The 14,649-nt window shown below is 31.6% G+C and overlaps 1 protein-coding gene across 5 annotated transcripts; it reads left to right on the top strand.

Moving 5' to 3' along the window:
• The first annotated feature begins 1,919 nt into the window (after positions 1-1,919).
• On the top strand, positions 1,920-7,080 carry LOC108321027 (uncharacterized). 5 transcript variants are annotated; one of them, XM_017552649.2, is made up of 4 exons: positions 2,002-2,237; positions 2,772-2,830; positions 4,312-4,361; positions 5,714-7,080. In XM_017552649.2, exons 3-4 carry the CDS (start codon positions 4,343-4,345, stop codon positions 6,799-6,801), a joined length of 1,107 nt encoding a protein of 368 aa, XP_017408138.1. In that variant the 5' UTR covers positions 2,002-2,237; positions 2,772-2,830; positions 4,312-4,342; the 3' UTR covers positions 6,802-7,080. The 5 variants fall into 5 exon arrangements, 4 of the variants coding, with proteins under 4 accessions (XP_017408138.1, XP_017408139.1, XP_017408140.1 ...); XR_008248011.1 differs by lacking the exons at positions 4,312-4,361; positions 5,714-7,080 and adding an exon at positions 4,030-4,302 and having other exon boundaries at positions 1,920-2,237; XM_017552650.2 differs by lacking the exon at positions 4,312-4,361 and having other exon boundaries at positions 2,004-2,237.
• Positions 7,081-14,649: the final 7,569 nt, after the last annotated feature.

Genomic DNA, 14,649 nt, shown 5'->3' with positions numbered 1-14,649 from the left:
CAATATATTTAACGCCGTCCACAAAATTTAACGGCAGAGACTTTATTGATTCAATTTTACGTGAAAAAGGACCTAATTCAGCTATTTCAAAATATGAGGACCTAATTGACACAAAATCTACAGAAATAGGGACCTCCGAATCAATTAAACCCACAATAACATCGAATATTAACAAAATTTGACATTAAGTTATCGTCGTATATTAAAAAAAGTTGACGTTAATTTAAAGTCAGATTTTTTAAATTTGACGTAAATTTAATGTCTCCTGATATGATGTTGTTCGTGAATTCGCAGTCAAAAACCCAAAATATCTGATGTTGTACCCTATTTTTTACTAGTGTAATATGCCTAAGATAAAAATTCTTCTAACCTCAAATTTAATATGCATAAGAAATGTTCATGTAAAGCAAGTATCATCATCAATAATGATTAGAAAATATATATCTCCATAGAAAAGATGGACACAGACACATATATTAATATGAACTAAATAAAAAACTATGAGCAGGGTTAGTTTGACTATTAACAAAATGAAGATTTCTTTATTTTTCTAAATGACAAGTATTACAAATAAAGTTTCTATTGATAATAATAATACATGATAATTCTTTTTCATTATTTCAAGTCTTTTAGTTGAAATGCTCCCATTAAACGAGATATATTATATTTTTTGGTGTTCTAAGAAGCATTCAACTAACTTAAAGAATTATTATGAAGCTAAATACACAATCGTTAAATTTTTTACTAAATGATTTAATAGTCATCTACAATATGTCTTACTATATTATATTATTATAATTATTTTGTCATCCAAATTGCATTCAATAAGTTATACATAAATAATTAAACACATTAAAATTGATTGCACATTATTAGAGAAAAATTTAATATTGAACTTTTTAAATTTCTTCTTGTTTCCACCAACGTGCAACTTACATATGTACTTACAAAACCTTTATCTAAAGGTTTGTTAAATAATATTTGTTACAAACAAAAGATGTTTGTTTTGTACTTATTAAAAGACTAGTTTTTTTTTTACTTTTATTTTTTTAGTTTTGTTTTCTAATATAAATAAACCTAGATGCAATTTTACTTTTATCTCTTGATAACATTTTCAAACTCACTATTCTTTTTTCAATGTTTTTCATTTTTTTCTCTTGTCTCTTTTCTCTATTTTACTCAAAATAGGACATGTAACATCTCATTCAATAATATAAAACTATTAAACATTAAAAGTTTGATAATACTTATTTTCTTATATTTTTTTATGGACTTCATATTTTTTAATTTTTTAAACTAAGTACTGTGTCATATTATATTGCTGTCTTTGTTGTTTTGTTTATCTATTTTACATGTTAAGAAATTATATTCCTATTAATATAATTTTCATTAAAAATTTGTTAAATGATAAGATGGTTATATTTTTCATTAGTTTTCACATATTAGTTATAGTGATAAAAAATATATTTTGTCATCATTATTAATAATGAGATTTGTTCTTATAATTTAACAAATTTTCAACTAAATTAATAAAGGTAGTTTATTTTTATATTGATCGTAACATTATTTTATACTGATTATAAAATTTTATATTAATAATTAAAAACATAAATAATAAAAATAAATAACAGAATAATAATTACGTGATTATTATATCACAATAATCTAATTAAAAATACAAAACTTTAAATTTTAATAAATAAAAAAATTAGTAAAAATTTAATTAAAATACATAAATTTAAAAATTAATTAAATTTTAAAAATTTATGAATATAACATGTCACTATCATTTTTTGAAGGTATTTATAATTTTTTATTTTTCGTAAAAAAGAAAAATAAGGAGTTAAAAAAATGGTACAACGGAATATGCCGGTTTCTTCCTTCGATTTGGTAACATGAGAAAGCACGTGAAGGCGCACTTTGTGGCACGTCACCACGTTGAGACGAGCGTGACGCACAGTCGCTAGAGAAGGGCGTATTGAGAGGTTGGAGATGCTTAATGTGTTGTTTGTGTAGCGTAGAAATGACTCCATCTTTTAGACTCTCAACTTTCTCGCTCTAAAACATGAGGAATAATATGAGAGAGAAACTTGTTTGCCCTTCGATTTCCCTCTCGATTCCTTCGCCTTTGCTTTCGATCCTTTGCTAGAGAGAACCTTATTCCTTTCTCTCTCCTATGTTTATCCCTTCAAAATCCTTTTCTATTCCTCCATTTTCACTCTCTTCCTAGCCGTCAGGTACGAACACAATCCCCCCACTTCCTCCATCATTTCAATTATCGCTTCAATTTAATTTAATATCTATGTTAATTGTTTTCCCCTTTGCCTATTTTTCGATCCGTTTATGTTAAATCTCGACATTCTTATTTTTGCTGACCTAACCTAGTTATTTTAACCGTCAATTGAAGAACAGATAAGGTACCTAGTGGCTGTTTTTCCTTGCTCAAAATCCCATCTTCCTTTGTTTTCTCTGTTCCCAAATAGATATGCAGTTTTGTTTTAGTCCCCATTTGTTTTCTTAGTTTTAAAATAAAATTATTTTTTAGGTGGGTTGATTGGATCTGTAAGATGGATTGATAAAGTTTAGCGGCATGTGCTTGTTACCTTAGCTCCATGTTCTGGTTTAATATTATAATAATGTTGCTTTGTTAGTTGTCTTTGCTTGCGGTTGCCCCTCACCACCACGTTGTTTCCTTCTGACACGACTTGTATAAATAATCCTTTTTACCTTGGTTTCTCTCTTGCTGTTTAAATTCACTTAATTGTGGCCAGGTGCACTTTGGTTTTGCAAACTAGTTCGTTGGTCACTAATTTACTTCGATTGTGAGCTGGTGAGTTTTTCCTTAATCCTTTGCGGTGGTTTGATGCTTGACTTGCTTTGTTTTCAGCAATCAGAATGTGAGGCTTCTTTGTTGGCCAATGAGGCTGTTTCCGGCAGTTGCCTTTCTATTTTGTTTTATATGTGATTCAATTGCTTTGAGTGCTTAGTCCATTGTGGCACTGATGTATTCTTCAGTGTGTTGACTTCGGTATGTTTGGGATGTGTTTTTGCTGTATTAAGTTTGATTTAAGAAAAATAAATTTTTGATGAGTTTCTTAAGTTCAATTATAAAGCTTTGTTTTTTTTGTAAAGAACGCATCATTATTGAGTTGGTTTAATTCATGGCTAAGTTTTTTCCTTTACTCTCTCATTTAGAATCTGTAGTCTTCCCATTCAAGAGATTCTTAAGTTTTCTGAAGTCAATTTTGTAGCATGGGTAAACTTAATTAATAGAATTTTATACTGTGAATGTATGATGTCACTTGATTGTCAGAACTATTTTTGGTCATATGCTAATTTGCTAGTGGAACAGGACTGCCAGTCATATTTTCCACAGCCACATAATGTAATGCTAAATTGACTTGAAGTCTTCTCTGGGTTGTTATCCTAACTGAAATGAAATTGGTATCATGGCACCTGGGCCCAGCATGAACCTGTCTCAACTGTTTTCAAGTTCTAATAATACTACCAAACTAGGAAAATTAAATATGGTTTACCACATATTGAATGATTGCAACGTTGATTTAAATAGAAAAGTGCATTTTCTCTGGCATCTTCTAATTGGATATTTCATCAGCTAATTCTTTGTTATTTCTCCTATATAATGAAGCTCTTATAAAAAATAAATAATAGATTCTCCTAGATCTAATACAGATACTTGTAATAGCACTGTAAATTTAAAGGTCCATGTTGTATTGCTATAAGCTAAAGGAAATCTTTTTTCCTGTTATTTTCTGTCAGGAGTTTTTTGCTTGTTTGGGTAAATCAATCTACAGTTGTTAGAGTTTCATTTATTGTCTACCAACTTTTTGGAATTAATTATGGAAACGTACTTGCGAAAGTTTTAGCCTTAGTATTGAGGAGCATCATATCATATCTTCTACTTGATTGAACTTCTTGCGTTTATCTCTAGCTGTGTTTCATTTTTCTGTTGCCATTCTAGTTTTGGGTTGGTCATCCATTTAGTGGTTTTTAATGTTTGACTAGCAGAGATGCCCTTGTATTGCTGTGAAAGAATCCTTGATCCTGAATTGCACAATTTTTCTTTCTTTCTGTATTTGGTAAGGATGTTATGATCACAGTCATTCTTGAAATATAATAATTTAATAAACAGATGTATAAAAGTAAAGTATAAACTGGATATTTCAATTTTGCAGCTCCTGTTTTTGGAAGTGTTCAATGAGTGGTTCAAAGTTCAAATTACTGTGTGTCAAAGAGCTGATTTAAGTATTATGTATGCATTTTTTATTGATGTTTTTCTTTTTGAAGTAGCTGATCAGTAAAAGAAGGATAACTCAAGGGGATGGAAGTATTGATTTATGGTATATGTATATAGTTGTATACATCAATATGAACAAGTGCCTTTGTTTCTATACCCAATCTTTTGTTGTATAATAGCTGAGAGGAGTGCTAGGAAGACACTCTTGCACACTCTTTTTAATGCATTCTCTGCGATTTGTAAAACTTATTGAATGTAAAATGTTGAGATTCATTAAATAGGAAGAAGACCTACAAAATTATGTTATTTCCTATAAAATTCTGGTCAATAATAGGAGCCTGTTCTAAATATTGGGTTATTTTAGTAGACTTTACATTTCAGCTACTATTTTTGAAGTCTATGACGAATAGTTAAAATAGTTTGGATAGAACATAGTGCCTTGCAGCTTGATCTAGAATACATAAAATAAAAGAAACTTGTTGAAATTCGAAGGATAAGATCACCAGTGTTGAAATTCGAAGGATAAGACCTACAAAATTATGATTATTTGCTTTTTGGTTTCAATTCATACCGCCATTGGAGAATTACCTTGTTTAGGATTATCTTCTTCAAACTCAATATTCATTGGGTCTAGTGTACATGGTTCCATTACTCCCTCAAAACATATAGTACTTAAGCACTGGTTGAATTGGTTAGTGAGTAGAAATATAAGTCCTGGTACGATAAACTTATGCACTAAACTTGGTTACAAGTGTTTTGCACAATGATCTGAGGGTCAGATCACCTTTTATGATGAACTGAATGAGACAAAACTAGGTGACATTGTCTGTAATGAGGGGACTAAATAGTATGTAGTCATCTTAGAGTCTCTCCAGTGGGAGTTGCTTACATGAGGTCATTGTGAAGAAAAATAATATTTTAATGTTTAAAGTATTATTTTTTTTTGATAATGAACTAATGCAAGCAAATCCAGTTGGAGATGCTCTTAGGAAGACAAGTTCTTCTATCTTGGTGACATCCTCTGTAACGAGTTTACTCTCTCCATTCTAATATATATATTTTATATAAAACCCAAAGGCTTACTACATGTTCTTGCAATGGGTTGAGGTTCACTGCAGAAAATGAATAAATATATGTTTGTGGAATGTGTGGAAAAACCAGGTTTTCTGTTCATGCTTGTTCAGCTTTCGTGGGGAACTTGACAGTTGGAGGAAATACTGGTTTGGCCATCATTTTTAATCTCTTGTATGTCAACGCATACAAGCATTGTGGGTATACCCACACAATTGCAACTAGAGACCGTTTTATTTTATTTTGAATCATTTCTGAATCCAATGACAAATTTCTGCAAGAATACATGAAAAATATATGAATGCATTTGTTGTTTGAAAACCTAATGTCTGGATCGATTTATGCAGAGTTTCCATTATAACATCCTGGACTTTTAAATTCCAGGTTCTGTTGGAATATTGAAAATGGCAAAAGGTAGCAGGGGAAGGCACAGGATTGGTTCTCGTCACTTCAGAGTGACTCCATACCCACTAGCCCCTTGCAAAAGGGATATTTGTGAAGACATGTGCCAAAAGAAATGTTCCAAGGCTTTGGAAATGAAAGAGTGGGAAGATGTAACATGTTCTGTGTGTATGGAATATCCACACAATGCTGTTCTTCTTCTTTGTTCTTCTCATGACAAGGGTTGCCGTCCCTATATGTGTGGAACAAGCTTTCGTTATTCCAATTGCCTTGATCAGTACAAGAAAGCTTATACTAAAGTAATTTCATCTAATGGGCAACCTGTGCAAGGCACTGCAGGTGTGCTACAAGACACAAACTTGTCTCCGGACAAGAGTGAAGCCACAGAGCTTGCTTGTCCTCTGTGCAGGGGGCAGGTGAAAGGTTGGACAGTCGTGGAACATGTTCGGGATTTCCTCAATGCTAAGAAAAGAGGCTGCATGCAGGATGGATGCTCATATGTGGGGAACTATAAGGAGTTGAGGAAGCATGTGCGTGCAGAGCATCCCTCGGCACGCCCTCGGATGGTGGATCCCGCTGATGAACAGAAATGGAGATGGCTTGAGTGGGAACGTGAAAGGGAAGATGTTATCAGCACAGTAACATCTGCAATGCCTGGGGCCGTAGTTTTTGGAGATTATGTTATAGAAGGTCACCATAATGAATCTGATACGGATGAAGAAGAGGGTGCCGGTAATGCAGAAAGAAATGGAAGATTTCAGATGGGTATTGAGGCAATGAATTTCTTCCTCTTGTTGCATGCAGTCCGTCAAGGGAATGAAATTAACAACCTTGGTAGGCGGCTAAGGCCTGAGCTGACCACCAACAGGGTTGCAGGTCAGAATGTGACTGACGTGCTGGATATTTCAGATGAAGACAATGATAATGAGGGCAGGTACAATGAAGGTGATGGTGGTGGTGTATCTTTGCTTAGTCGTCTCCAACGCCATGGTGGTGGCAGAGTTTTATTGGGTCGTTCCGGTAGGAGGCGTAGATGTAGAGAAGCACGTGCAAGGATTGGAGATAGTTGAAGAACGTGCATGAAACAGGAGGTTGGAAAAAAGGACAAGTTTCATAGGGCATATATCAGATTAGGAAATTTATCACCATGTAGTGGTGGCTTAATAACATTTGAAGGGCTTTCTTCACCCCGAAACAGAAATCAAAGATGGGCATTTTTAATTTTTGAAATCATGTTGTAATTTCGTTTACATGTACATTCCTACCTTCCTCCTATTTTGCACATTTCATTGTGAATTCTCGTGTAAACATTTGATTTTATGAAAACTTTGACAAGAAGTTGATTGTCATGTGATGGTCCAGGGATAGAACAAGTAGCCGTTTCACTTATCTATTGACTATGAATTCTGTTGCAAACCACATCCAATACCCTGTGCTCAGTGCTTGTTATAGGAGGACCACAGCTCCGGTGGCTCTTTCAAAACTCCAAAAGTTGCTGGAGAAGTTTCATGCACTTAAAGTGAATTATGCAATTGTTTATGATTTTAAATGCTGTGCATGTAAAATTACTCAAATTTCTTTCCAAAGGTGAATTGAGGAAGGTTAGTGAAATATAAGAAAAGGAATCTGCTTTTGTTTTCACCGCTTGAATTTGTGAGCAATTATTAGTTGCATCGCTAGCTTGTGTCTCGGAAAAGACAATTAGAAATGGCAAAAGCAAAAAGGATGTTTGAAGGCAGAAACTTGAGGTACAAGTTATGTAATGATGAGCTGTAGCTGCAAAAGATGAAGACAAAAGGAGAATCGTTATTGTAACGATTACGTAATTATGTTGCCCCTGCTACAAAATTCTTTTGCTAATTGTTGTGATGGTAGTTAGTTGCATGTGGTGCTCCATTTGTTGGCAAAGTGATCTTCTGAATCACTTTCAATGGTTATGCTCTTTCTTACTGCACACTCAATTCCTATTTGCAGTCTTATAATTTTTTAAATGACCCATTTACCTTCTCTAAAAGTGACTCTCGGACAATTTTATGAAATTTCTGGAACATAATTTATCAAACCTGATTTCTAGAATAAAATATATGCAATGAGATATTTGTATTTGAAACGGAATTTCGGAAATAATATTTTTGGAACACCTAAAATATATTCTGTAATAAACTTTCTCGAACATAATTTCTGAAACACTTTCCAAAACATGTGATAGTTTTTTTAATGAATTGTCAAGAACACAAAATGCATTATGTAATGAATTTTCCCAAACGAACTTTCTTTTCTAATTTGTCTTCTCTTTGCGGCTGCCATACCACTACACAATCATGATAACAAGGTCAATCGTAGTGTAATGCAATGAAAAAGGGGTATTTAAGTCTTTTTATGTTAATATGAAAAATGCAGTTAGTGATAATGGAGTGCAGGAAGAAAAATCCCAAAAGACAATGTTTCACTTGTAGGGTTCAACATTTCATCTTGGGACTTACTTCCTCTACCACCCCAAGTGATCCTACATTTGCCCTTCTCTAAAACGGATGTCAACATCCGTTTCATCTTCAACGGATGTTGACATCCGTCCGTTCATATATTTTATATTTTAATTTATTTATTTTATTTAAAAAGAAAAAAAAATCTTCAACGGATGTGGCGACATCCGTTAACGGATTGCCACATCCGTTTTAATAATGTTTTTAAAACTATTTGATTATTATTTAAATATTAATATATAAAATAAATTAATAATTATTATTTTATTAAATAAAATAAAATTAATTCATAAATAATTAAGTAATACTTTTAAATTAATTAAATAATATTTATATATTAATTTAAAATATAATAAATTAAAAACTAAAAATTTAAAAAGAAAAAATTTCATGTTACAACGTCCGTTTTAATAAATTTTTAAAAACTATTTTATTATTTAAATAATAATACATAAATTAAATTAATAATAATTATTTTATTAAATAAAATAAAATAAATTTATAATTAATTAAATAATAATTTTAACAAAATTAAATAATATTTATATATTAATTTAAAATATAATAAAATAAAAAACTAAAAACTTTAAAAAGAGAAAAACTTTACGGATTTAATAAATTTTTAAAAAGTATTTTAATTATTATTTAAAATAATAATATATAAATTAAATTAATAATTATTATTTTATTAAATAAAATAAAATTAATTTATAAATAATTAAGTAATAATTTTAATAAAATAAAATAAAATTAATTTATAAATAATTAAGTAATAATTTTAAAAAAAATTAAATAAAATTTATATATTAATTTAAAAACTTAAAATAAAAAAAAACTAAACGGATGTGGCACATCCGTTGAAGAATTTTTTCTTCAACGGATGTCGACATCCGTTCAAGAAAAAAGGAGGATGTGTAGGATATTTTAAAGTATAAAGGATAGTTTTGGAATTTAAAAAAAGTGAGGTGGTGTAGGAAGCAATGTGTGGTGGTGTAGGGAGTAACCCCCTTTTTCTTATTCCAAAAATATCTTAGTTATAATTTTTTAATTTTTACCATTTAATTTTATTTACCTTTTTTAAAATCTTAATTCATTCTCTCACTTTTCTTTTTTTCTAATTACACACAAATCTTACCCCTTCACTTTCTCTTTTCCTCTCTTCTTCACACAAAGAGTCCCCACCCCCTCACTTTCTTTTTTCTTCTCTTCTTCGCACACACAGAGTCCCAACCCCCTCCCTCTTTCTCTTCGTTTATTCTTTCTCTGCATATTTTTGTGGTTAAAACTTCCTTCTTTTTGTTCTTTTCGTATATGTGCTCTGTAAATGAATGTATGTGGTATGCTGTGTAAGAGGAAGAAGAAGGGAAACGTGAAGGCTTGAATGGATGTGGGAAATCCGTCCAGCATTCAACGGATCTTGAGATCCGTCCACGGATGTCGATATGCGTTGAAGGCTGAATGGATTTCCAACATCCGTTCAAGCCTTCACGTTTCAACTCTTTTATTTTTTCTTTAGTTTTTAGTTTATTATTTTTTTTTGTAGATTTTAATTTTTGAACATCGTAAATGTTTATTTATGTAGATTTTACATATTTAATAATTTTTGTAATATTTTTTATGTATAAAAAAAATAAAACAAAGTGTTGAAAGAGAAAAGTGAAGGGGTGGAGGCTGCAGAATTAGGGTTTTAAAAAAGTGACGGGGTGGGAGGTGCGTTGTTCAACGAATCTTGATTTACGTCAATCTTCATAAGAAAAAACTTTTAACTACAGGGCAAAATGGGAATAGGGAGGTGTAGGGAGCAACATGTGGTGGTGGAGGGAGTAACCCTCTTTCATCTTATGTCCAATATGTAGATTCTCAAGAATTAGGGGACTTTTCCCTGCACTTTCAATTGTTTTTAAATGTCAGAAGTGGTCTTTAACTTTGACTAGGGTGAAAACCTTAATATATTCTCCTTATTCACCCACCCCTCTACCCACATCTTGCATGTGGTTCATTTCTTCACCCATTCCTTCCACCACCTACAACCTCCTCCCTTGCATCTTGTTATTAATTTCTTTTTCATTTTTCAACTGCACACAACGTACCTCAATTTTCTTCAATCCTTTGTCCAATCTTTGGTCCATCTTTTCCCTTAAGCTAAGTTTAATTTTTTTTATTCTAAGAATCGTGATTTGGGGTGGGTAATTGATAAGTGTGAAAAATACTTGTTTTCATACTTATTAATTAGCTTAAAGTTGTGATTATTCATGAATGATATGCTTTCTTTATAGAAAAAATGTAATAGTTATTAGGAAAGTTTGTGTAGTTCTTTATACAGAAATCTTATACATCATTGAAGTTTTGTTAGCATTTTCTCACTAAGTCAATCATCATGCGCTTAACTACAAGGAAGACTACTCACTCAGCGCACCAGTATGACTCACTCAGTGAGTGGGATCAATTAATAGAGGATCAATTGAGTTTTCTCTCAACACATGCATATTTATGCACTGAGCGAGTTATATATTTTTGAATTGGTTATTAGTTCGAGAAAAAACAGAAAAGAGGAGTTTTGGTCTAGGAAAAACATGAAAATATTCTAGGAACTTTAAGACGTCAAGACATCATTTTTCACCAATTTGCATCAAACATGTATGTTTTAAATGACTTGGAGTAGCTAGATTTCTCTTTCGTTGGAATTGGATGTAATGAACTCACTATGATGTAATTTTCTTGTTCAATATATCTCAGTGTTCATATGTTCTTCTTGCTTTTACTATCATTATATGCAAGTATAATGAAATTCTGAATGTTTGTAATTACTGGAAAGTGAACTATGTAGATATAAGATAGAATAACCAAAAGGAACGATCCAAGAAATAGTTTCAATTCTTTGGGTCATTCTTTAACATCAAATTTTAATGCAAATAATATGTTAAATTAATTAAGGAATTAATGGTTTAACATAGATATTTAGATCCTTCTTTAAGGAATTAAACCAAATATACATTAATGTGAATGTTTGAACGCATAATATGTTTTACAGAATATTACTTTAACATGAGTCATGAAACCCAATTCCAATACACCTTCTTTTAAACTTGAAATCGTAAACCTTAAATTCTTGTTATTTTAACTTAAATTTAATGAATATGAATACCATTGTTATCATTTCTAAATTGATTTTGGTAAATATTTCTAATTAGACAACAAAACACAAGTCCCTTGTAAGAATAATACTTTTGACTTAAACTTACTACTTGAAACAAATTGATTCACTTACCAAAATGTTATCAGTAATCGTAGTTCGGGGATGTGAAATAGATTTCAAAATCCAGCTTTCTAGATAGTTAACCAATTTATGAAATCCAATTTTCTAGATAATTAACCAATTTATGAAATTCAATTATGGTGGTTTGATAAGGAGACTAGATTTAGAAATTTGGTGCACTATATGAGACCCATTGAGGTGGTAACTGGATTTTGAAATCTAGTTCTATGCATGTGTATACCAGATTTCAAAAGTCGGTGTTATTTGAAATTTTATGGTTGGTTAGTGAATTTTGATATCCGATTATGGTGGTCGGATAAGGGAACCAAATTTAGAAATTTGGTGTAGTGTATGAGATTCGGTGAGGTGGTAACCAGATTTTGAAATTGGGTTTTATGCATGTGTATATTGAATTTCGAAAGCCAATGTTATTTGAAATTTTTTGGTTAGTCAATGAATTTCAATATCCGGTCAGTGTTGAAGTCTAGTGAACTGAGCATCAGATCACAAAATTTTATTAAGGCTAAAATCAAGTGAGAACCAAATTATGAGATTTGGTTTATGGGGTCTTGTTTGATTTGTTATGGTCATCAAATTTTGAAAACTAGTTATGAAAATGCACTGAATTTCAAAATCCAGTTTTCTTAATTTTTATTTATTTATTTGGCATGTTGGTTTTAATGTTTGTTGAAAATGGTTTGCTGCAGAAATGAAAAGAACATATGGTGCTTCTACATACTAGGAAAAGAGCTATGCATAGGGTGATGCTATAAGGAGATCCACATATATGATCTTAGAAGAGGTCGTCAAGTTGGTGATACTGGAGAAGATGCACCATTAACTTGTCATGATGTTGATTAACAACACGAGGATGTTATTGAACAACAAAGAGACACACGACACTTCTTTGCTAACTAGCTATGTAGATAAAGTAGCATTTGCATTGTGTGAAGACCAGATTAGTAAAATAGATGTTTTTATTTTTTATGATTGATGATGTGTTTAAATTTATATGTTTTGATGTGAAACTATTTTGTCTAGGACAAAGGAAAAATAATGTTGGTCTCCCATGGAAAAAAGTTAAATAAATTTGGAGCATGTAATGTGAATGTTGAGAACTTTGTTTTCAACTCTGTTTAATGCCTATGTGTGATATTTCATACTGTTATGCTGTTAAGGGATTGATATTGGCCTTTGTTGAAAGGTGGCATAGAGAGACAAACAATTTTCATGTTCTTGTTAGTGAGATAATTGTCATATTGAATGACGTGTCGAAGCTCTAACATCTACCTTTAATGGGATAATTTTGTCGAAACGAACTCCAAGACTTTATTGTTACTATGGAAACCCTTATAGATCTGTTGGGTGTGGACTGCATGAGGGCTACATCTAAGCTTAGGCAGTGTAGGGGTCGTCACATAAGAACAAGTTTATTGAGAGACATATATAATGAGTGTTGTGAGAACCAACAATGGAAGTATGCCACACAAGTTTATTTGTTGCATCTTGTTGGATACATAATTTTCAAGGATAAGAGTGCCACGTACATCAATGTGTCTCACTTGATGTTGTTTAGAGATCTCTGATCATGTGGCAAATACACACTGAAGTTCCTGCACTTGCACACGTGTATGAACAACTACGAGATGCTAGCTTTGAACAAACAAAGAAATTAGCTAGATATCTCACTCTTTTACAAGTACACATTTTACATGCATCTATACCCATAACGACCTTTAAAGACGACATCAACAATGTAAGGATGACATGTCCGATGGAATTGATTTAACATAGTTATTTACTTTTGTTGCATACATCCAAATTTAGAATTCTCCTTACATTGTATTGTTTTCTTTCTTGAACAACTATCATGTCTGAATTGGAAAAAGTATACATGCTTGAAATATGAAGGTTCACGCTTTGTAGACCTTTCAAATCGATGAACTTTAGTCTTATGTGCACCCTTTGTTTTAACTTTATACAATGAAGCAACCAATGATGTCATATCAAGACAAACAATTTCACTTAACTTGTGTGTTTGATTTTTTTCTTTTTTATAGTGTCCACTTCTTTGAAACGATTCACATGATATGAATTTTAGGTAGAGGAATCACCCTAGGGTCATATGTATCTAATTCACAAGCACATGGTAGACCATATGTTCATCTTAAAATGCAACTACAATGTTGACTATCAAATATGCTTAAACCGATCAAACTCCTCAACAATGAGTAATAAAACATGTTTTGATACAAATTCCACCAATCTTTTATACCTGTTATGCTTAAAAGCATGACTCATCAGATGTAGAGTTTTTTCAAATGACATCTTTATTTCATTATATTGCAGGATCTTGACGTTATGTATTGCATGCCAATACAAACACATATCTTTCATACTATTTTCCAATACCTTCTTTAGACTCAAGTGAAGAAACTCAACCTTGCAACAAATGAAATAAAAAGTATTATATCATATCAAACAAAAATAGATGTAAACATACCTACTTGAAGTTGTGTTTTCTAAATGCATAACTTTGTTTGTCCACGCCTTCACAAAGTTTTTCTTATAAGGACTTATTTATGAGTCATTGATATATTCAAAGAATAAAGGAGATAAATTACAAATATAATCAAGGTGATCACTACAAGGACTTAGGATATTTTGGATCCACCCTCTATTCAATAATTAATTAACTTGTTTCTCTATCTCTTTTGTTTTATTGGGGTTGGTCCTATAGGCTGGCCTATTAGAAAGGCTTGCCCTAGGCACTAAATCTATTTGATGTTCTATTCACCTTAAAGGTGGTAATCCACTTGGTACCTCTTTAGGAAATAGATCATCAAATTCTTTCAAAAGTTTTTGCAACCTTTTGGTAGAGAATCAAGTTCATAATTTACTGAAACAAGTGCCACTTTACAATAGAGGAAAAAATGAGGTTATCCAAGCAAAAGGTTTATGGAAGTTTTTAAAACTTGTGGTTGAACAACTTTGGTCGAGACACTACTCACCAAACTTAAACAAAGTCTTCTCTTTTTTTACTTTTCTATTTTCCTTTTTTTTCCTCCAACCAACTTCTTCATAAGAATCATTTGGTCCTCTCTTAGTTGTGAAGGTGTACGAGGACATAAGACAATTTTCTTTCCTTTGTGTTGAATGGTTATTTTGTTAGTGATGCC

Source organism: Vigna angularis, chromosome 1 (assembly GCF_016808095.1).
Source record: "Vigna angularis cultivar LongXiaoDou No.4 chromosome 1, ASM1680809v1, whole genome shotgun sequence".
In the NCBI taxonomy this organism is placed as follows: Eukaryota; Viridiplantae; Streptophyta; class Magnoliopsida; order Fabales; family Fabaceae; genus Vigna; species Vigna angularis.
This window is presented reverse-complemented; position numbering and strand designations above follow the sequence as displayed.